General features: G+C 41.6%; 1 protein-coding gene across 1 annotated transcript in view; it reads left to right on the top strand.

Moving 5' to 3' along the window:
- Nucleotides 1-20,099, top strand: part of LOC139571119 (collagen alpha-1(IX) chain-like) — a 35,092-nt gene extending 14,993 nt beyond the window's left edge. Inside the window, exons 8-27 of the mRNA XM_071393701.1 lie at nt 327-380; nt 479-532; nt 624-677; nt 927-980; nt 1,067-1,120; nt 1,223-1,276; nt 3,404-3,457; nt 3,658-3,702; nt 3,796-3,849; nt 4,033-4,086; nt 4,171-4,224; nt 6,922-6,993; nt 7,080-7,115; nt 9,284-9,328; nt 9,463-9,495; nt 13,262-13,408; nt 14,180-14,356; nt 15,285-15,375; nt 18,518-18,595; nt 18,905-20,099. Of these exons, the coding sequence (XP_071249802.1) occupies nt 327-380; nt 479-532; nt 624-677; nt 927-980; nt 1,067-1,120; nt 1,223-1,276; nt 3,404-3,457; nt 3,658-3,702; nt 3,796-3,849; nt 4,033-4,086; nt 4,171-4,224; nt 6,922-6,993; nt 7,080-7,115; nt 9,284-9,328; nt 9,463-9,495; nt 13,262-13,408; nt 14,180-14,356; nt 15,285-15,375; nt 18,518-18,595; nt 18,905-19,113 (1,473 nt within the window). The 3' untranslated portion in view covers nt 19,114-20,099. The remainder of the gene's footprint in view (nt 1-326; nt 381-478; nt 533-623; nt 678-926; nt 981-1,066; nt 1,121-1,222; nt 1,277-3,403; nt 3,458-3,657; nt 3,703-3,795; nt 3,850-4,032; nt 4,087-4,170; nt 4,225-6,921; nt 6,994-7,079; nt 7,116-9,283; nt 9,329-9,462; nt 9,496-13,261; nt 13,409-14,179; nt 14,357-15,284; nt 15,376-18,517; nt 18,596-18,904) is intronic.
- Nucleotides 20,100-20,556: the final 457 nt, after the last annotated feature.

The following is a 20,556-nucleotide window of genomic DNA, read 5'->3' on the forward strand; positions in this document are numbered from 1 at the left end:
GAATTGGAACGCCAACTGTGAGCCAGGCCTAATCGCTCAACATCAGTGCCCAACCTCACCAATGCTCTTGTGGCTGAATGGAAACAAGTCCCCGCAGCCATGTTCCAACATATAGTGGAGGCTGTTATAGCAACAAAGGGTAGACCAACTCCATATTAATGCCTATAATTTTGGAATGAGATGTTTGACAAGCAGGTGTCCACATACTTTTGGTCATGTAGTGTGTCTAGCATAATCTGGTTTTCCACCTGCTTGCTATGCAGCTCACACTGCCTTTCTTCCCCTAGTCTGCTTTCAAACTAATTTTTATTTTTTTTCTGCCGCAGGGAGGTATGGGACAGACAGGTGACTATGGCCATGTTGGGGAGCCAGGCTCTAAGGTAAGACATACCCTCAGAAGTCAACACCTTTGTTTCAATGTTTGTTTGTGTTTAAACAAATTCATAAAATGTGTATAACAACAACCTGTCTCCCTCAGGGCATTGAAGGAATCAAAGGAAACAAGGGGATGAGAGGACTTCATGGCCTTGATGTAATCCACCATCAAACACATTTCCATAATCTCTTTAGCTGGTTAGTGGTGTCACAGTACAGATTAGTGCTAACGAGCTGCTGTGTTTCAGGGCGACAGAGGTCCCAAAGGTCTGAAGGGATTACAAGGCGCCGGGGGCTTCAAGGTAGATTGTGTTGTGGTTCGTCATGGAGCATGTGGTCTCTCTTCAAATCCCCTAGGCTTCCACTCAGCATATGCAGATTGCAGAGTCATATATACAGTGTATAATAATTATGGCTCCGAGCATATGTAGTCATTTTGAAAAGTAACAAAGTTGCTACTTTTAATGAGTGTGTTGTTTTCCTGAGTGTCGTGCTTGTACTATGTAATAGAAGATTAAGAGGGTCTCATATGGGTGTTTTGATGATTACAGGGAACTCGGGGGTCACCTGGAGAGCTGGGTGAGACCGGAGAACAAGGAGGAACTGTACGTTTTTCTAAAGATGGGAGACACATATTGCAGTATTGTCATTGGTTTTATCATCATTGACTAACTTGTCTGTCTTCTTGAAGGGAGATCCAGGTCCACTTGGATATGAAGGAATTCCAGGATATACAGGAGTGAAAGTGAATATCATTTAATCCACCAGACAGTCTTATTTCTCCATGTTCTCTCATACGAATTATTTCATTTTCAATAACATTGTATGCTTGTATTCTTGTTGGTAGGGAGAAGAAGGGCCCTCCGGTGTTGAAGGACCGGTTGGGGCACAGGGAGCGCAGGTATGTTGAGGGGCCACACAGTCAAGCCCACTTGTTATGATAATCATAGCCGCGGGAAGTAGGGGTGCTTGAAAAATCAGATAATAATACTTTTCAATTTTTTATTTTTAATAATAATAAAGATGGAAAATATTTTTCTACACAAAAGTAGGGGCCTTTTCTAGTCACCGATATATTTGTCTGTAGCGCAGGCAACAACAACAAAAAATCAGCACAAACAACATTAGTACCTCTGGCCAGGTTTGGAAATAGTCTTGACTCAACAAATTGAGTTAGTAATGGTAGCACTTTTAGCCCTAGTGATTTCCTAGTAGGAGGACTATCTGTAGGTCAGCTAACAAGGCAGTGAGGATGTTTACTGGAGATACTGTCCATCAAATTCCACTGTAGATGAAGAAGTCCTTAGTGACATTAAAACATCTCCAGTCACAACAAACAGGAACAAATTGTGTAAATGTACAGTATGTGCATAGAGTACATTCAGAAAGTATTTAGACCCCTTGACTTTATCCACATTTTGTTACGTTACAGCCTTATTGTAAAATGTATGAAATTGTTTTCTCTCTCTCATCAATATATGTACAATACCCCTTAATGACAATGCAAAAACAGGTTTTTAGACATTTTTGCAAATTTATAAAAAATAAAGAACGGAAATATCACATTTACACAAGTATTCAGACCCTTTACTCAGTACTTTGTTGAAGCACCTTTGGCAGTGATTACAGCCTCAAGTCTTCTTAGTATGACGCTACAAGCTTGGCACACCTGTATTTGGGGAGTTTCTCCCATTCTTCAAGCTCTGTCAGGTTGGATGGGGAGCATCCCGGCACAGTTATTTTCAGGTCTCTCCAGAGATGTTCGATTGGGTTCAAGTCCGGGCTCTGGCTGGTCCACTCAAGGACGTGATGCCAGACGTGATACTTGGCATTCAGGCCAAATAGTTCAATCTTGGTTTCATCAGACCAGAGAATCATGTTTCTCATGGTCTGAGAGCCCTTTCATGTCTTTTTGGCATACTCCAAGCAGGCTGTCATGTGCCTTTTACTGAGGAGTGGCTTCTGGCTGGCCACTCTACCATAAAGGTCTGATTGATGGAGTGCTGCAGAGATGGTTGTCCTTCTGGAAGGTTCTCCCATCTCCACAGAGGAACTCTGGAGCTCTATCAGAGTGACCATTGGGTTCTTGGTCGACTCCCTGACCAAGGCCCTTCTCCCCCGATTGCTCAGTTTGGCCGGGCAGCCAGCTCTAAGAAGAGTCTTGGTAGTTCCAAACTTCTTCAATTTAAGAATGATGGAGGCCACTGTGTTCTTGGGGATCTTTAATGCTGCAGACATTTTTTGGTACCCTTCCTCAGATCTGTGCCTCGACACTCGGAGCTCTACGGACAATTCCATCGACCTCATGGCTTGTGGGATCAGCTGTGGGATCTTATATAGGGAGATGTGTGCCTTTCCAAATCATGTCCAATCAATTGAATTGACCACAGGTGGACTCCAATCAAGTTGTAGAAACATTTCAAGGATGATCAATGGTAACAGGATTCAACAGAGCTCAATTTTGAGTATCATAGCAAAGGGTCTGAATAGTTACGTAAATAAGGTATTTATGTTTTGAATTTTTTATAAACATGCAAAAATTTAGACAAACCTGTTTTTGCTTCGTCATTATGGGGTATTGTGTGTATGTTGATGAGGACATGTGTTATTTACTACATTTTAGATTAAGGCTGTAACTTAACAACATGTGGAAAAGGGTCTGAATACTTTCCCGAATGCACTGTACATATCTATCTCAAATACCTTGTACCCCTGCACAATGATCAGGTGCTGGTCCTCCCTGTATATAGCTTTATTATTATTTCATTCCACTTATGTTACTTTTTAATTTCCCTTCACTGGGAAGGGCTCGTAGGCAAGCATTTCTTGGTAAAGTCTACTCCCGTTGGAGTTCGGCGCATGTGACTATTAACAGTTTATTTGAATTGAAAGTAAAGTTTGTCTCATTTCAGTGAAACAGAATAAATATACAGAATAAATGAAGCCACAGAGGTTTTACATTAGTACATTTTTTTGTTTTCATCCCACATGTGGTTTGTCTTAACGTTGACGTTCTATGTCTTGACAGGGTGTTGTAGGTGATCCTGGAGAGACCGGAGCTACTGGGGAAAAGGGCAAACCTGTACGTATGTCACATCATCACGTCTCTCATTTCTAAACATGCAAACAGTTCCTCCGCTTTACATTATTCACCAACAACAATAGTATATATTTACAAGCATATGCAGTAGAACTAGAAATGGACATACTGCTATATCAAATAAAATGACATATATCAGTGATACCAACAGTCTCATTATTCAACTTGTTTGTCAACACCAGGGTGCCCAAGGAGCAGAAGAAAGATATGGCACCATTGGACAAAAGGTGAGTTATTCCGACTAAAATGTACGTTTAATCTCAGAGATGAGCAAGCTTTGGCAAACCTTTAGTAACACCAATAACAACATATCTCTACAGGGCATTATTGGAGACCCTGGTTTGCCTGGGAGAGATGGTGACATAGGAGTAGAGGTAGGTTCACAGTCTTTTATCATCCATGATGCTGTTTACAGGAATGCTTTGACCTTGTGTACCATGTATTCTTAGGACATCAGCAACATGTCGAATACCCCTCATGAGACATGATGACCCTGGGAATGTGCACCATATATATTGTCTGTATCTGATCTGTTCTATTATCTATCCGTTCTCAAGGCTTATCAAGGACCACAGGGCCCGGAGGGCAGAAACGGACAATTCGGAATAATGGTAACAGAACTAGCCAATAAAACAAACATTTTATTTATTAGATTCATATATGTTAATTAAAGTGTGTGGTTTTACCCTAAACAGGGGGAGAAAGGAATGCTGGGGCCGGCAGGGGAGATGGGGCATCAAGGCCAAACTGTAAGTACAGTCGTCTTTCACATCTTTCACACCAAAGTTCCAAAGGCTGGGCCTAATATAGTGTATAAGAGGTCATACAAGAAGTTTTGTTGTGATTCTTATGTTGATGATTTAAAGAATATTTCCTGGTCTGTGGTGTGTAATGAGGAGCAACCAGATGCTTCACATGACACATTTATGGAATTGCTTATTCCAGTTACTAATAAGCATGCACCCATTAAGAAGATGACGGTAAAACTTGTTAAATCCCTGTGGATTGAGGAGGAATTCAAAAATAGTATGGTTGAGAGGGATGGGCAAAAGGGATGGCAAATAAGTCTGGTAGCACAACCGATTGGCAAACATACTGCAAATTGAGAAATCATGTGACTAAACTGAATAAAAATAAGAAGAAGCTATACTATGAAACAAAGATAAATTATATAAAGAATGACATTAAAAAGCTTTGGAGCACCTTAAATTACATTTTGGCTAAAAAGGCAAACAGCTCCATCATTCATTGAATCAGATGGCTCATTCATCACAAAACCCACTGATATTGCCAACTACAAGATCAGCAAACTTAGGCATGACATGCCACCAACAAACACTGACACTACACATCCAAGTATATCTGACCAAATGATGAAAGACAAGCATTGTAATTTTGAATTCCGTAAAGTGGAAGAGATGAAAAAATGATTGTCTATCAACAAAGACAAACTACCGGGGTCTGACAACTTGGATGGAAAATTACTGAGGATAATAGCAGACGATATTGCCACTCTTATTTTCCATATCTTCAATTCAAGCCTACTAGAAGGTGTGTGCCCTCAGGCCTGGAGGGAAGCAAAAGTAAATCCACTATCTAAGCCCTCTTTACTGGCTCAAATAGCTTAGTAAACTTTTGGAAAAAACAGTGTTTGACCAGATAGAATGCTATTTTAGAGTAAACAAATTGACTTTCAGCAGGGAAGGACATTCAACAAGCACAGCACTTACATAAATGACTGATTATTGGCTGAGAGAAATTGATGATAAAAAGATTGTGGAGTCTGGCTTTTGACATTATCGATCATAGTCTGCTGGTGGAAAATCGTATGTGTTAGGCCTTTATACCCCCTGCTATATTGTGGATAAAGAGTTACCTGTCTAACAGAACACAGAGAGTGTTCTTTATTTATTTTATTTAGCTAGGGAAGTCAGTTAGGAACAAATTCTTATTTACAAATACAGCCTACCCCGGCCAAACCCTAACCCAGACGACACTGGGCCAATTGTGCGCCGCCCTATGGGTCTCCCAATCACAGCCGGTTGTGGTACAGCCTGGAATCGAACCAGGGTCTGTAGTGATGCCTTTAGCACCGAAATGCAGTGCCTTAGACCACTGCGCCACTCGGGAACCTTGTTAATGGAAGCCTCTCCAACATAATCCAGGTAGAATCAGGAATTCCCCAGGGCAGCTTTCTAGGCCCCTTACCTTTTTCAATCTTTACTAATGACATGCTACTGGCTTTGAGTAAAGCCAGTATATTATTGTATGCGGATGACTCAACACTATACACGTCAGCTACTACAGCGACTGAAATGACCGGAACACTTAACAAAGAGCTGCAGTTAGTTTCAGAATGGGAGGCAAGGAATAAGTTTGACCTAAATATAAAAAAAACTAAAAGCATGGTATTTGGGACAATGCCTCAAAAACCTAAACTAAATCTTGTAATGAATAATGTGGAAATTGAGGAAGTTGAGGTGACTAAACTGCTTGGAGTAACCCTGGATTGTAAACTGTCATGGTCAAAACAACAGTAGTGAAGATGAGGAGAAGTCTGTCCATAATAAAGCACTGCTCTGGCTTCTTAACAGCACTATCAACAAGGCAGGTACTACAGGCCCTAGTTTTGTTGACACATGCACTACTGTTTAGTCGTTTGGTCAGGTGCCACAAAGAGGGACTTAGGAAAATTTCAATTGGCTCAGAACAGGGCAGCATGGCTGGCCCTTGGATGTACATAGAGAGCTAACATTAATAATATGCATGTCAATTTCTTCTGGCTCAAAGTGGAGGAGAGACTGACTTCATCACTACTTGTATTTGTGAGATGTATTGAATGCACAGAGCTGTCTGTTTGGACTACTGACACACAGCTCTACATAGAGCCATGACTACATGGATCTCTATTCCACATCAGGTAACTGATGCAAGCAGTAGAATCAGATAAAAAAAAACTGAAAACTGATAAAAATACACCTTATGCAACAGTAGGGACTGTGACGAGACACAAACACAGGCACAGACACATGCATACACACAGGATAACATATGCACTATACACACACGTACATATGGATTTTGTGTTGTAGATATGTGGTAGTAGAGTAGTGGCCTGAGGGCACACACTTAATGTGTGGTGAAATCTGTTGTGAATGTATTGAAATGTTTTTTAAATTGTGTAACTGCCTTAATTTTGCTGGACCCCATTGGCAGCAGCTAATGGGGATCCATAATAAATACAAATACAAATACAAATCTTCACAAGTCTCACTTTAAGGACCCATTGCATTCAAGGAGGAGTATTGAGGAGCAGCACTATTTAATGTATCCTTCTCAACAGATGTCCGTGTCCAGTCATTTGCCATCCTACTGTACAGGATCATTTTTTACTGTGAAAATTAAGTGATCCCTCTGCTAAATTTAAGAAATGCTTCTCTCTCCAGGGCCCCAGGGGTTATAAGGGATCAGCAGCAAAGCCAGGAAGACCCGGATTTATTGGACCCCCAGGACCTGTCGTGAGTGTTCCGGATGACTCTTTGTAAACTATTTGAAATACAAGTTAATCTCTCCAAACCACTAAAACATGTAATTTCTCCAACAGGGGCATGTGGGAGTAGCTGGACGGCCAGGCCCCAAGGTAATCAACGTTATTCACCTACTGTACTGCTAGAAGAGCAACATGTAGGGAGTTCTATAATGAAGTGTGATAGCACTCAAATTATGAAGTCAAGTGTCAAGACATTCCTTAGTCTACACCTAGATCACATAACATTATCACCACATATCTCTGTGTTCTCAACGCTAAGGTAAATCTGGTGACCAATACCTATATACTGTACTGTAAGTGTTAGTGAATTTAGATGACGTTCTTCAGAATGTTACATAAAAGCACAGCTTTGCAATTAACTGATTTGATCATGAGACTTGCTACTGTATTCAATACAGTACCAACATTTCACGACTAAGTTACAACACTAGACGAAACACTAGACCTACCCTAAATCAATATCCAGAGATGTGCACAGACAAAATGTATTACCTGTCCTGTCTTTACATTTTTGGTCATTTTATAGAGCAGCCGGATACAATTGTCATGTTACTGCTGACGGTTCTTGAGGATTCATGTGTCACCACAAACAGAGCTTCTGTAGCTCACTACCCCCCATTAACCAGTCAACCACCCCACATCAATCCCCATGTCCAGGGTGGAACAACAAAAAACTAGTGGATGATTCATTTAGTTCTCCCCGCCTGACTGGCTCTCCTCTTCTCCTTAATTCTCAAATGGCTGCTCTGCTCTTAAGGCATGTTCACTAGTGGTGACAAACTGGCTTTCACGGCAGAGCCATGGCTCTTGTTTCACAGAAAATCCTATTCTCTCCCCATCTGAACCTGAGGTGACGTAGGTACTAAACTCCCTTGGGGGCCTGTTCAGGGCCTGTTCTACCTGTTTATGTGCCTGCTGATACCAAACTCAAAGCTTGCTTTGCACCATGTGGTCTGGACGGGGCCTTTTACAGGTGTTTACAGGATGGCTTTCTTACAATCCTCTCAATCATATGTGCGTTAAACAATCAATGTGTCTGTTTATGCATTATGAAACATGTAAATTCTCTCACAGCGTGAAACCACATTCTCTGATGTAGAGTGAGAATAATGCAGATTCCATAGAACCCCGGAAGTAGTTTGATCAAATATTTGACTCTCAACAAGATGAATTAATGCAGCTGTTCATGCATTTTAAAACATGTAAAAAAATGTACGGCAAAAAACGACATTCACTCATGCAGACTGCAGAGCTGTATATATAAAACCCCGGATGTGTAGATCAAATATAGGACTTTCAACATGTTTTTTAAGTTTGATCCTGTCTGATGAGAGACAACTCCCACTGCACTGCAGTGCATAGCACACTCCATGTTGGCTGCGTCATTAGATGGCTCGTAGTGGCTTCAGACTACAAAGTGTGTGTGAGTAAAACCATGGGCTTCTTTGTTCTCTTTCCAGTGTCAGCTCTCAAATCAGAATATAACCTATTTTAAGAGCCTTTCGTGCTGGCTTTAAAAGCGCTCAAAAGGCCAAATGGATTAAGACATGAAAATCAGTATCTGTACAAGCCTTAATCTATTTGTTTAGTAACTCTTATTTGTTTTTCTCAAAAGTCTGAATCATGTTATGGACTTTTGTTTTACACACTACATCAGTAATGCTTCATTAAAATGTTATTAAACACTCTCCCAGGAACACTAAATAGAATTGCTGTGAATTAGGCATTTAGCACTTTGCATCTCCTTTTCTTGTCATTCTTTGTGTACCTGTAATTGTTATGAAGACATCAGACTGATACAGAGTCTAAAGGGAGACATGGATTGGCCTGCTGTTGGAACATGATGTCCCCTACAAAACAAAGTAGGTTTTGCAGTAGTTCTGATGTACATGTTTATTTAACATTTGCCATCCATCAGGACAGAGGCGAAGGACTCTGGGGACACGTTGACTACACACACACACGCACACACACACACATCCTGAGTACACACACACACACACACATATCCTGTTCCTGGATGAGAAAAAGAAGATGGCAAAGATTTGTGGGCCATCAAAGACTAGTAGAGATTAATGAATGTGCGAGTAACACTGTCCTATAGATCAGATGAATTAGAGTCAAAGAAGGTAGCAAGGACATGCTGTGTTGTGTTTCAGTCCATGAGGACTACATGTTCAGACAGATAGTCTGTGAAAAATAATTAGAATGTGCAATGGCATTTTAATCATCTGTTTTGTTTCAATTGTATCTTACAGGGAGATACAGGCATTGAAGGGATCCAAGGAGTCAACGGTGCAAAGGTACTTATACTATTGCTTTGTTTTTCATGTATAAAATGTCATTGTGTTCAATTGTTTCTACTTCATCTTGAACAGTATTCATGAAGCCCATGTTATCTATCTGTACTCACTCTGGGTTTATTTACTTTCCATAGGGAGAAAAGGGCGAAAAGGGCCCCAAAGGCAAGGTAAATATACTTTACTTGCATTGTAGTGCCATAGTCACATACAGTGAAAGAAAATGGGGACGACAGAGTCATTGCAGAAGACATTTGTAAAAATAATTGTTGTTAAGTCTCCCGAGTGGTGCAGCAGGCCAAAGAGTCTGATTCAACTCTTTGGCCTGAATGTCAAGCATCACATCTGGAGGAAACCTGGCACTATCCCTACGGTGAAGCATGGTGGTGGCAGCATCATGCTGTGGGGATGTTTTTCAGCGGAAGTGACTGGGAGACGAGTCGGGATCGAGGGTAAAAAGAAAGGAGCAAAGTACAGAGAGATCCTTGATGAAAACCTTTTCCAGAGTGCTCAGGACCTCAGACTGGGGCAAAGGTTCACCTTCCAACAGGACAACGACCCAAATCACACAGCCAAGACAATGCAGGAGTGGCTTCAGGACAAGTCTTTGAATGTCATTGAGTGTCCCAGCCAGAGCCCGGACTTGAACCCGATCAAACATCTCTGGAGAGACCTGAAAATGACTGCAGCAACGCTCCCCATACAACCTGACAGAGCTTGAGAGGATATATATATATATATATTTTTAAATTGAACTTTTCTTTAACTAGGCAAGCCAGTTAAGAACAAATTCTTATTTACAATGACGGCCAACCAAAAGGCAAAAGGCCTCCTACGAGGACAGGGGCTGGGATTAAAAAATATATATACTACCGTTCAAAAGTTCGGGGTCACTTAGAAATGTCTTTGTTTTTGAAAGAAAATCTATTTTTTTGTCCATTAAAATAACATCAATTTGATCAGAAATACAGTGTTGACATTGTTAATGTTGTAAATGACTATTGTCATATAGATGGAAACGGCAGTTTTTGAATGGAATATCTACATTGGCGTACAGAGGCCTATTATCAGCAACCATCACTCCTGTGTTCCAATGCACGTTGTGTTAGCTAATCCAAGTTTATAATTTTAAAAGGCTAATTGATCATTAGAAAACCCTTTTTGCAATTATGTTAGCACAGCTGAAAACTGTTGTACTGATGAAAGAAGCAATAAAACTGGCCTTCTTTAGACTAGTTGAGTATCTGGAGCATCAGCATTTGTGGGTTCGATTACATGCTCAAAATGGCCAGAAACAAAGTACTTTGATCTAGCAACCTTTCGGCTACTGGCCCAACGCTCTAACCACTAGGCTACCTGCCGCCCCGTCCGACTCTTATGCTGTTAGAGTCTTTCACGTGCCTTTTTGCAAACTCCAGGAGTGCTGTCATGTGCCTTTTTCTCAGGCTCAGGCCGCTCAGGCCACTATCCCCACCTGCTTCAAGATGTCCGCTATCATCCCCGTGCCCATGAAAGGGAAAGTAACTGAACTGAATGACTACTGACCCGTAGCACTCACTTCCGTCATCATTAAGTGCTTCGATTGGCTAGTCAAAGACCACATCACCTCCTCCCTCCACGACAGACTCGACCCTCTCATATTCACCTACCACACTGACAAATCAACGGATGACAAAATCGCCATTGCACTGCAAACTGCACTCACCCACCTGGACAAAAGGAATGCATATGTGAGGATGCTGTTCATCGACTACAGCTCAGCCTTCAATACCATCGTACCCACTAAGCTCACCACAAAGCTCATAGCCCTGGGACTGAACTTCACCCTATTCAACTGGGTCCTGGACATCCTGACGGGCCGCCCCCAGGTGGTGAAGGTAGGCAATATTACCTCCTCCACACTTATTCTCAACACGGGGGTCCCACAAAGGTGCGTCCTCAGTCCTATCCTGTACCCTGTGTATTTAAAAAAAAAAATATTTCACCTTTATTTAACCAGGTAGGCCAGTTGAGAACAAGTTCTCACTTACAACTGCGACCTGGCCAAGATAAAGCAAAGCAGTGCGACAAAAACAACACAGAGTTACACATAAATAAACGTACAGTCAATGACACAAAATAAAATAACAATTAAAAAATCTATGTACAGTGCGTGCAAATGTAGAAGAGTAGAGAGGTAAGGCAATAAATAAGCCATAGAGGCAAAAATAATTACAATTTAGCATTAACACTGGAGTGATAGATGTGCAGATGATGATGTGCAAGTAGAGATATAGGGGTGCAAAAGAGCAAGGGGGTAAGCAATAATATGGGGATGAGGTAGTTAGGGTGTGCTATTTACAGATTGGCTGTATACAGGTACAGTGATCGGTAAGCTGCTCTGGCAGCTGATGCTTAAAGTTAGAGAGGGATATATACGACTCCAGCTTCAGTGATTTTTGCAATTCGTTCCAGTCATTGGCAGCAGAGAACTGGAAGGAGAGGCGGCCAAAGGAAGTGTTGGCTTTGGGAATGACCAGTGAAATATACCTGCTGGAGCGCGTGCTACGGGTGGGTGTTGCTATGGTGACCAGTGAGCTGAGATAAGGTGGGGCTTTACCTAGCAAAGACTTACAGATGACCAGGAGCCAGTGGGTTTGGTGACGAATATGTAGTGAGGGCCAGCCAACGAGAGCATACAGATCGCAGTGGTGGGGAGTATATGGGGATTTGGTGACAAAACGGATGGCACTGATAGACTACATCCAATTTGCTGAGTAGACTGTTGGAGGCTATTTTGTAAATGACATCGCTGAAGTCAAGGATCGGTAGGATAGTCAGTTTTACGAGGGTATGTTTGGCAGCATGAGTGAAGGAGGCTTTGTTGCGAAATAGGAAGCCGATTCTTGATTTAATTTTGGATTGGAGATGCTTAATGTGAGTCTGGAAGGAGAGTTTACAGTCCCACCAGACACCTAGGTATTTGTATTTGTCCACATATTCTAAGTCAGAACCGTCCAGAGTAGTGATGCTAGTCGGGCGGGAGGGTGCGGGCAGCATTCGGTTGAAGAGCTGGCACTTAGTTTTACTAGAATTTAAAAGCAGTTGGAGGCCACTGAAGGAGTGTTGTATGGCGTTGAAGCTCGTTTGGGGGTTTGTTAGCACAGTGTCCAAAGACCTCGTGGCCTCACACTGTTCCAACTCCGTCATCAAGTTTGCTGATGACACGACAGTAGTAGGCCTGATTACCAACAATGATGAGACGGTCTACAGGGAGGAGGTAGGCACTCTGACGGTGTGGTGCCAGGTAAACAACCTCTCCCTTAAAGTCAGAAAAGCAAAGGAGCTGATTGTGGACTTCAGGGGGAACTAGGCTGTGCACGCCCACATGGAAACCGTGGTGAAGGCACGACAGCGACTTGTCAACCTCAGGATTCGGAAGAAATTGGGCCTGTCCCTGAGGGCCCTCACAGGAGCACCGTCAAGAGCATACTGTCGGGCTGCATCACAGCCTGGTACGGCAACTCCACCGCCGCGGACCGCAAGGTGCTACAGAGGGTGGTACGTACTGTACCATTGGTTGCACACTGTCTACCTTCCAGGACACCTACAACACCAGGTGTCGCAGGAAGTCCTAGAAGATCATCAGGGACCCCTTTGGTTACCATGATGACAATCCTGTGGGTGAAATTTCAACCGTAAAACATCCATTTACGTTGATGACTTTTTCAAATCCAATGTATTTTCAATGTAGATTCCACGTCACAATATATAGACAAGTTTTGTTGAAGCAACGTTGATTCAACCAGTTTGTGCCCAGTGGGTTTTGTCTGTGTGCTCTACTAAATGGGGACCACGTTAGAGGAATTGTAGTTTAGTCCCGGGCATTTAACAACCTATCAGTATGTTGTGGGTGTATTACAGAACATTTCTGTTGATGTTCTGTCTGTGCTTTAGTTTGGAGACGTCGGTGCACAGGGTCCCCACGGCGGTCGGGGGAAGCGTGGGCCAGGGGGCGAGCCTGGACGCACAGGCCCAGTCGGAACTAATGGGATCCGGGGTGATGGAGGACCAGTCGGGTTTCAGGGTCCGCCAGGGCCACCGGTACGTACAGAAAGTGCCATGTTCAGCAGGATCTGAAAAGGTCAAGTAACTTAATTTGTTTTGGGCAGGTGCCACAAGCGTTGGATATCAAAGTAGGCCTTTTTACTGACTGTCTGGGTAAAAAAAAAAAAAAGACGATGCCAGTACCACCTTTACATATACTGTATATGTCTCACATAGTAAAACTCACAAAAGTCACACATGCAATGGATGACTCACCAACAACACCCAGTGATAAGAGAGCCTGGAACCTGCTTTCAATTGTGTTGTGTAAACAGTGACACTATTGACTGCCATAATTTTGTACTGACTGATCCACTGACTGATCCATTTAAAGCAAGCCACCATATTTCCAACCTGCATTGTGCCAATATACCAACTATCTTCTGTTTTCCTTGATAAAAGATATATAACAGATACCCTAAACTAACGTCATCAGAGCTGTTCTGACAGACTTAGTCATTATAGCGATTGGCATAGACCATGTGTGGTAACAGTGTCGAGAAGGCTTGTAAATGGTTTCTCATTAATGTTTCTTTTTTTGTGACTCACAGCAAGAGTTGGCTGTAAATCTATAATGTGCCTAACAAAAAAATTGTTGTTTGTGTTTCTCTCCATTCATTACATACACTCACCGATTTCCTCACAGAGCCTTGCATGCCATTGGTTGGGCCTGCCCTGTCCTGTAATGTTATATTCCATATCGCATGTCATTGTCCCACTGTTGAGTAATCTCCAAGTAATGGATGCAGTCATGATTTGTTTCCACAGGGCCCAACCCTCCCCGCTCAACACGTGATTGAGGTCTGCAAGAGAGTGGTGCTGGAACAGATGTCCACCTTTGCCAACTCTGTGAAGAGGACATGTGCTGCCGTGTGCCCACTCTACGGGGACGTCCCCTTGGGTGCCCCCGGTCCCACAGGACAGAAGGGAACACCGGGACCTCCAGTGAGTGTCATGTGTTAGAGTTACTATGCTTTGTGTGTGTGTGTGTGTGTGTGTGTGTGTGTGTGTGTGTGTGTGTGTGTGTGTGTGTGTGTGTGTGTGTGTGTGTGTGTGTGTGTGTGTGTGTGTGTGTGTGTGTGTGTGTGTGTGTGTGTGTGTGTGTGTGTGTGTTTTATTACTATCTTAGAAATCCTCTAACAACTGAACATGGACACTGTCTGGAGGATGCCAAGAATATTCCTTTAAGCCTCATTACACATATAGGGTGTTTTGCTCAGGAACACTGTTGAAGTGCACACTCCATACATTATTGTGTTTCTGTGTTTCCCAGGCCAAGTAAAATGCTTACATATTGCAAGCGCCAGGAGTAAGAAAGCTAAATTATTTGGCAGTATAGATTGGAATGAAAACATTCAGACTTTCCACGTCCCTGTGAAGACAAAATAAGAAGTCACAGACGAAGCACTTGCTCTGGGTTGAACGGTTCTTGGAGGGATTCACCAGCATCCCTGGAGTGGAAAGCCTTTTCCACATGTATTACGCAATAAGACAGACCCTGTTCAGGTTCCCCAAACTAATCTTTTCTACACTCTTAGAAAAAAAGGGTTCCAAAAGTGTTCTTCTGCTGTCCCCATAGGACCACCATTTATGGTTCCAGGTAGAACCTTTTTGGGTTCCACGTAGAACTCTCTGTAGAAAGGGTTCTAAATGCAACCCAAAAAGTTTCTACCTCCAACCACAGAATCTCTCAGGCTAGTAGAAGTTCATGAAACCACAAATGCATACAAATGCTTCTGTCATGCATCTTGTTGTGACCTTCGATAACCAGCCAGCGATCAGGAACCACAAATCGTATTGTGTAAATGTCTAACATTATATCTCTGTCAAAGCTCTGCACCTTACTCAAGGCTATAGATTGTTGTGGTTTTAGGGCGGTAATGGTATTGACGGTATGAATGGAGAGATTGGACAACCAGGATTCTATGGGGAGGCTGGAGACACAGGCAAACAAGGACAGCCAGGTGAGAAATACTGTGCAAATGAATGACTGACAGAACTAAATTGATCTCTGCATTTTTTATTTTTGTATTTTATTTCACCTTTATTTAACCAGGTAAGCTAGTTGATTTACAACTGCGACCTGGTCAAGATAAAGCAAAGCAGTGCGACAGAAACAACACAGAGTTAAACATGGAATTAACAACCGTACAGTCAATAACACAATAGAAGAAAAAAAGTCTATATACAGTGTGTGCAAATGACATGAGGAGGTAAGGCAATAAATAGGCCATAGTAGCAAAGTAATTACAATTTAGCAGATTAACACTGGAGTGATAGATGAGCAGATGATGATGAGCAGATGATGGTGTGTAAGTAGTGATATTGGTGTGCAAAAGAGAAGCAAAGTAAATAAAAACAATATGGGGATGAGGTAGGTAGATTGGGTGGGCTATTTACAGATGGACTATGTACAGCTGCAGCGATCGGTAAGCTGCTCAGATAGCTGATGTTTAAAGTTAGTGAGGGAAATGTAAGTCTCCAGCTTCAGCGATTTTTGCAATTCGTTCCAGTCACTGGCAGCAGAGAACTGGAAGGAAAGGCGGCCAAAGGAGGTGTTGGCTTTGGGGATGACCAGTGAGATATACCTGCTGGAGCGCGTGCTACGGGTGGGTGTTGTTATCGTGACCAGTGAGCTGAGATAAGGCGGAGCTTTACCTATCATAGACTTACAGATGACCTGGAGCCAGTGGGTCTGGCGACGAATATGTAGCGAGGTCCAGCCGACTAGAGCATACAGGTTGCAGTGGTGGGTGGTATAAGGCGCTTTGGTAACAAAACGGATGGCACTGTGATAGACTACATCCAATTTGCTGAGTAGAGTATTGGAAGCTATTTTGTAGATGACATCGCCGAAGTCGAGGATCGGTAGGATATTCAGTTTTACTAGGGTAAGTTTGGCGGCGTGAGTGAAGGAGGCTTTGTTGCAAAATAGAAAGCCGATTCTAGATTTGATTGATCTTAGATGCAGAAAATGTATGTGTCTATATGTTAGCCATTGCTGTTCACCATGGGGAACGATTCCGACTTAGGAATGAATGCCTTTTCTACACACACCTTTCATAGGCACTTTTCAGTATTTGGTATTCTTACCTTATTCAGTCATGTAACGCGCTCTGCATGTGTGGCTACCTTGTGCGCTCTGAATACATTTAATTCAACCACTGAAAACCCTCCCACTTGCTGGCCAAAAGATTTTCATTCAATAGGTTTTTCAGTACATTTATCTTAAGCCATCCCTTTAAATACGGTGTACCTTTTAGTTAGATTTTAGCCCACAGACTTGAGAGAACAGGTCCAGTTATTAGGGATCAATGAAAGAAAGCCATCTATATGCATATTCGTCTCTGTTTCAGCACCAATTGATACTCTGATCTTATACATTATTTAGGTTCAGGAAAGTATCTATGAATCATAAAAAACAGGTTTGGAGAGCCTTTACGCATGAAAGAAAGAAAACAGTGCTTTGATTCATTCTGAAAATTGCCACATTCAGTTCTTCAACCCATGGTAATGTTGGCAGATTAGTACACATATAATTATAATAGGGATAACAGTGTACAATTGTAACGGCTTTCGTCGGTGGAAGGAGAGGACCAAAGCGCAGCGTGGTTAGTGTTCATCTTAATTTAATAATAAATCAAAAAACAGAACACTTCAAATACAAAACAACAAAAGTGAAAACCGAAACAGTTCTATCTGGTGCAGACACACAAAGACAGAAAACAACCACCCACAAAACCCAACAGAAAACAGGCTACCTAAATATGGTTCCCAATCAGGAACAACAATTGACAGCTGCCTCTGATTGAGAACCATATCAGGCCAAACACAGAAAACCAACACAGAAATAGAAAACATAGATTACCCACCCAACTCACGCCCTGACCAACTAAAACAAAAGACAAAACAAAGGAACTAAGGTCAGAACGTGACAACAATAGAACACATACAACTATACCCTCGTCTATTGCCATGGAACTGTGTGATGACACGGCCAAGTGTTGTGCCCTGCGTCGGGTTCAAACTGTTATGGGTTGGTCTGCGCTCAGCTCCATAACGATTTAATTAGCCTACATGTATTTTTTAAATATGATCAACTGTTACTAATGATCCTCAGCAACAACCACATGGCTGTGATGGCATTTATAGAGGAAGACAATGAAGGTAAATGAAGCAATGTAATTAAATGGAATGTTAATGTAAGCTTTACCAACTGAAGGGGGAACTAACAGTAATTTGTCAGTTGAATATGTGTTGTTATTAGGCCTACTGGCGGTCGATACTGATAGTGGCTAATCTTTAACATGATTACTAATTTACCAAGCTCTTATCAAGTTGGAAATTACAGTGCTTGGAGATTGGTGTAAAAATAAAGTAGATGCTTACTCCACTTGGAACCGTTTGGTTTGCTAGACCGTATTCATGCTTTCTTGGTGGAATTATTATGGAATTAAGTCAAGGTCAGAATACTGCAAATCTGTAGACACACCTCCGCCACACCTTCATTTATTCAATCTCCACCCCAAACGAATACCTGGTGAATAAAACGTTATTCTCATGCTTAAATTCAAGGTCAGAATAGGCATAGAGAGAAAAGTGCATAAAAGCAAAATTATGTTCCATTTACACACGCTTAACTAGGGTTGAAATCGGGCCCATGACAGTATGTTTAGATCAGTCATGACGTGCATCAATATGTATTTGTTTAAAAGTAAACAATAAAACTGGTTCTTACTTTGCCTACGAATATGAAAAGAAATACCATGTCAACCAAAAGTTGAATGAAGCAGATGTATAGCCATAACTAATTATGGCGTTGTGTGTGTTCTTGTGGTGAATTCTAATGTATTGTTTTAGGGCCTAACAATGACGTCACACTTATGGTACATTTCCCCAGCCAAGCTAATGAAATTGAAGAATATTTACAAGGCGTTTTATAAATGTATCCAGCAATGATCTCAGTAACACATGGTTGTTAATCAACATGAACAACGGGTTCCTGTGTACCAGCTCAGTCCCGGGGGCATGCATATTTTGGGGTGGTAAATTCATGGGTTTTCCTGATGTCCTTCATGTTTTGAGAACGTTGTGTCTTGTTTCCAGGTGATCAAGGAGACCAAGGAGACGAGGGAGCAAAGGGCCATGGCCTACCTGGCTATATCGGAGACCAGGGACCAAAGGGTAATGTCACATTTCACATTGCATCCTTTTTATCGTCTGAATAACCATTTACAGCTTATCAAAGAAAATCCAACAATAGCTTTGACAGGCCCAGTTCTATTGTAATTATTATATACTGTAACAACAGATGCATGTTTCTTGGTAAGTAGAAGGGTGCATGTTGAATAATTGTCTTTTTCAAATGCAAATGGAAATGGGAAGTCAACATAAAGTCTACTGCAAACTCTCAAAGCTGTGTAGTAGTTGGTAGGTACAATCATTATTTACCCACTATTAGCTAACAGCCATTTCCCCTCCTTTACCCACCAGGCCAACGTGGAAGACCTGGCAGAGCCTTCAATGGCACACCAGGACGAGAGGGCGAGAGAGGCCATGTAGGCCGGCCTGGACTAAGAGGTCACCCAGGACTACGAGGAGTCCCAGGTGTGTGTCAGACCACTGGGTGCGTTCTGCTAAACAACAACACAACCAACGGATCACATCAGAATGCACCCCAGAGGTTGAGAAGACACCCATAGAGGAAACATTTGTCCAAGCTGCGTGGATGTATCATGAAATGAGGAGTGGGGGAGGGGTGGATTGGGAGAGAGAGGAGATTTTTTGTTAATAAATGTATTAAAATCAAAGTCAAAATGCTTCAATGTAAATATGCATCCAATCTCCACTGCGAAAGACTGAGATTCACCCATTTTACTTTCTTGAACAAATCTGCTGTAGGCCTTAAAACAACATCCCATTCTCATTGTTCATTTGAAAAATACACCAATATCTATATATTATGTAAAAATGCTTTGATTTGAAAGTTTATTTGACACATTTTATTTAAACTGGTCCTAGTTGTCTTCAAATGTCACTGATCTTTATAATAAAAGCACAAAAAATTACTACTAACTTATTTTACTGTAACAATTCCTCCACTGTTTTCTTTTTTATTATGATATATTATTGAGAATATTATATACAAATTCAATACAAAATCAAGTGTACAATTCTTAATTGTAATTCACAAATTGTTCAGCAAAGTGTTTATCACAATTCTGTTGAAGCATGCTAGCTACTTAAATCAATAACAGTTACTGTTGGCCAATGGTTACTGTTATGGCTAGCAGTTACTGTTAGCCATTGGTTGCTCTTTTGGCTAGCAGCTAATGTTAGCCAATGGTTACTGTTATGGCTAGCAGCTACTGATAGCCAACGGTTTGTGTTATGGCTAGCAGCCAATGATTACTCATCTGGCATGCATCTACCGTTAGCCAATGGTTACTGTTATGGCAGCATACTGTTATAGTCGAATGTCTTTTCAAAATAACAGTTTGTGTCAGTCTGTGCCTAATGTCAGTTGTGAAGTCATGCGTTATTTGATTACGTTTTTGTATGCCTTGTTACTAGCAGGTTTAAGTGTCATCCAGAAGGCATAATGTTGGATCATTATGAAGTAACCAACAAAACGACCTCTTGTAGTGGAAAGATCTGGAACATAAATGTGAATAAAAAATGAACAGTACACATTGTGTGCCTGTTTTTGTTTGTGTTTCAGGCCTAGACAGTTATCGCATGACATGCATTATTCTATATCTGGTAGATTGAGGCTTGTTAAATTCATGAGTCCCATGTGTTTTATTTATAATTCTGTAATGAAACAATGTCTCAATGCCTGTACATTTCACAAGAAGTTTGCTTGCATATCTTTAAAACATATGGTTATGATTGTAGACAAACACGAAAACTAATCATAACTCCCACAACATCAACAGGTCTGTTCTCATGTTTGAGAATGAATTAACAGCTGTGTTGGATGTGCTTCTGTTTTGAAATCTGTCTTTCGCTCACATGCAAAATACAATCAAAACATATATTTATCATTTAATGCCTCTTCTTCTTCTTCTTCTTCTTCTTCTTCTCAGATCTCTTTCCTGAGTGTAGGTTAAGGGCTGGATTCAATCCGTATTGCAGAAGTATTG

The sequence above is a fragment of the Salvelinus alpinus genome, chromosome 3 (assembly GCF_045679555.1).
Source record: "Salvelinus alpinus chromosome 3, SLU_Salpinus.1, whole genome shotgun sequence".
NCBI lineage: Eukaryota > Metazoa > Chordata > Actinopteri > Salmoniformes > Salmonidae > Salvelinus > Salvelinus alpinus.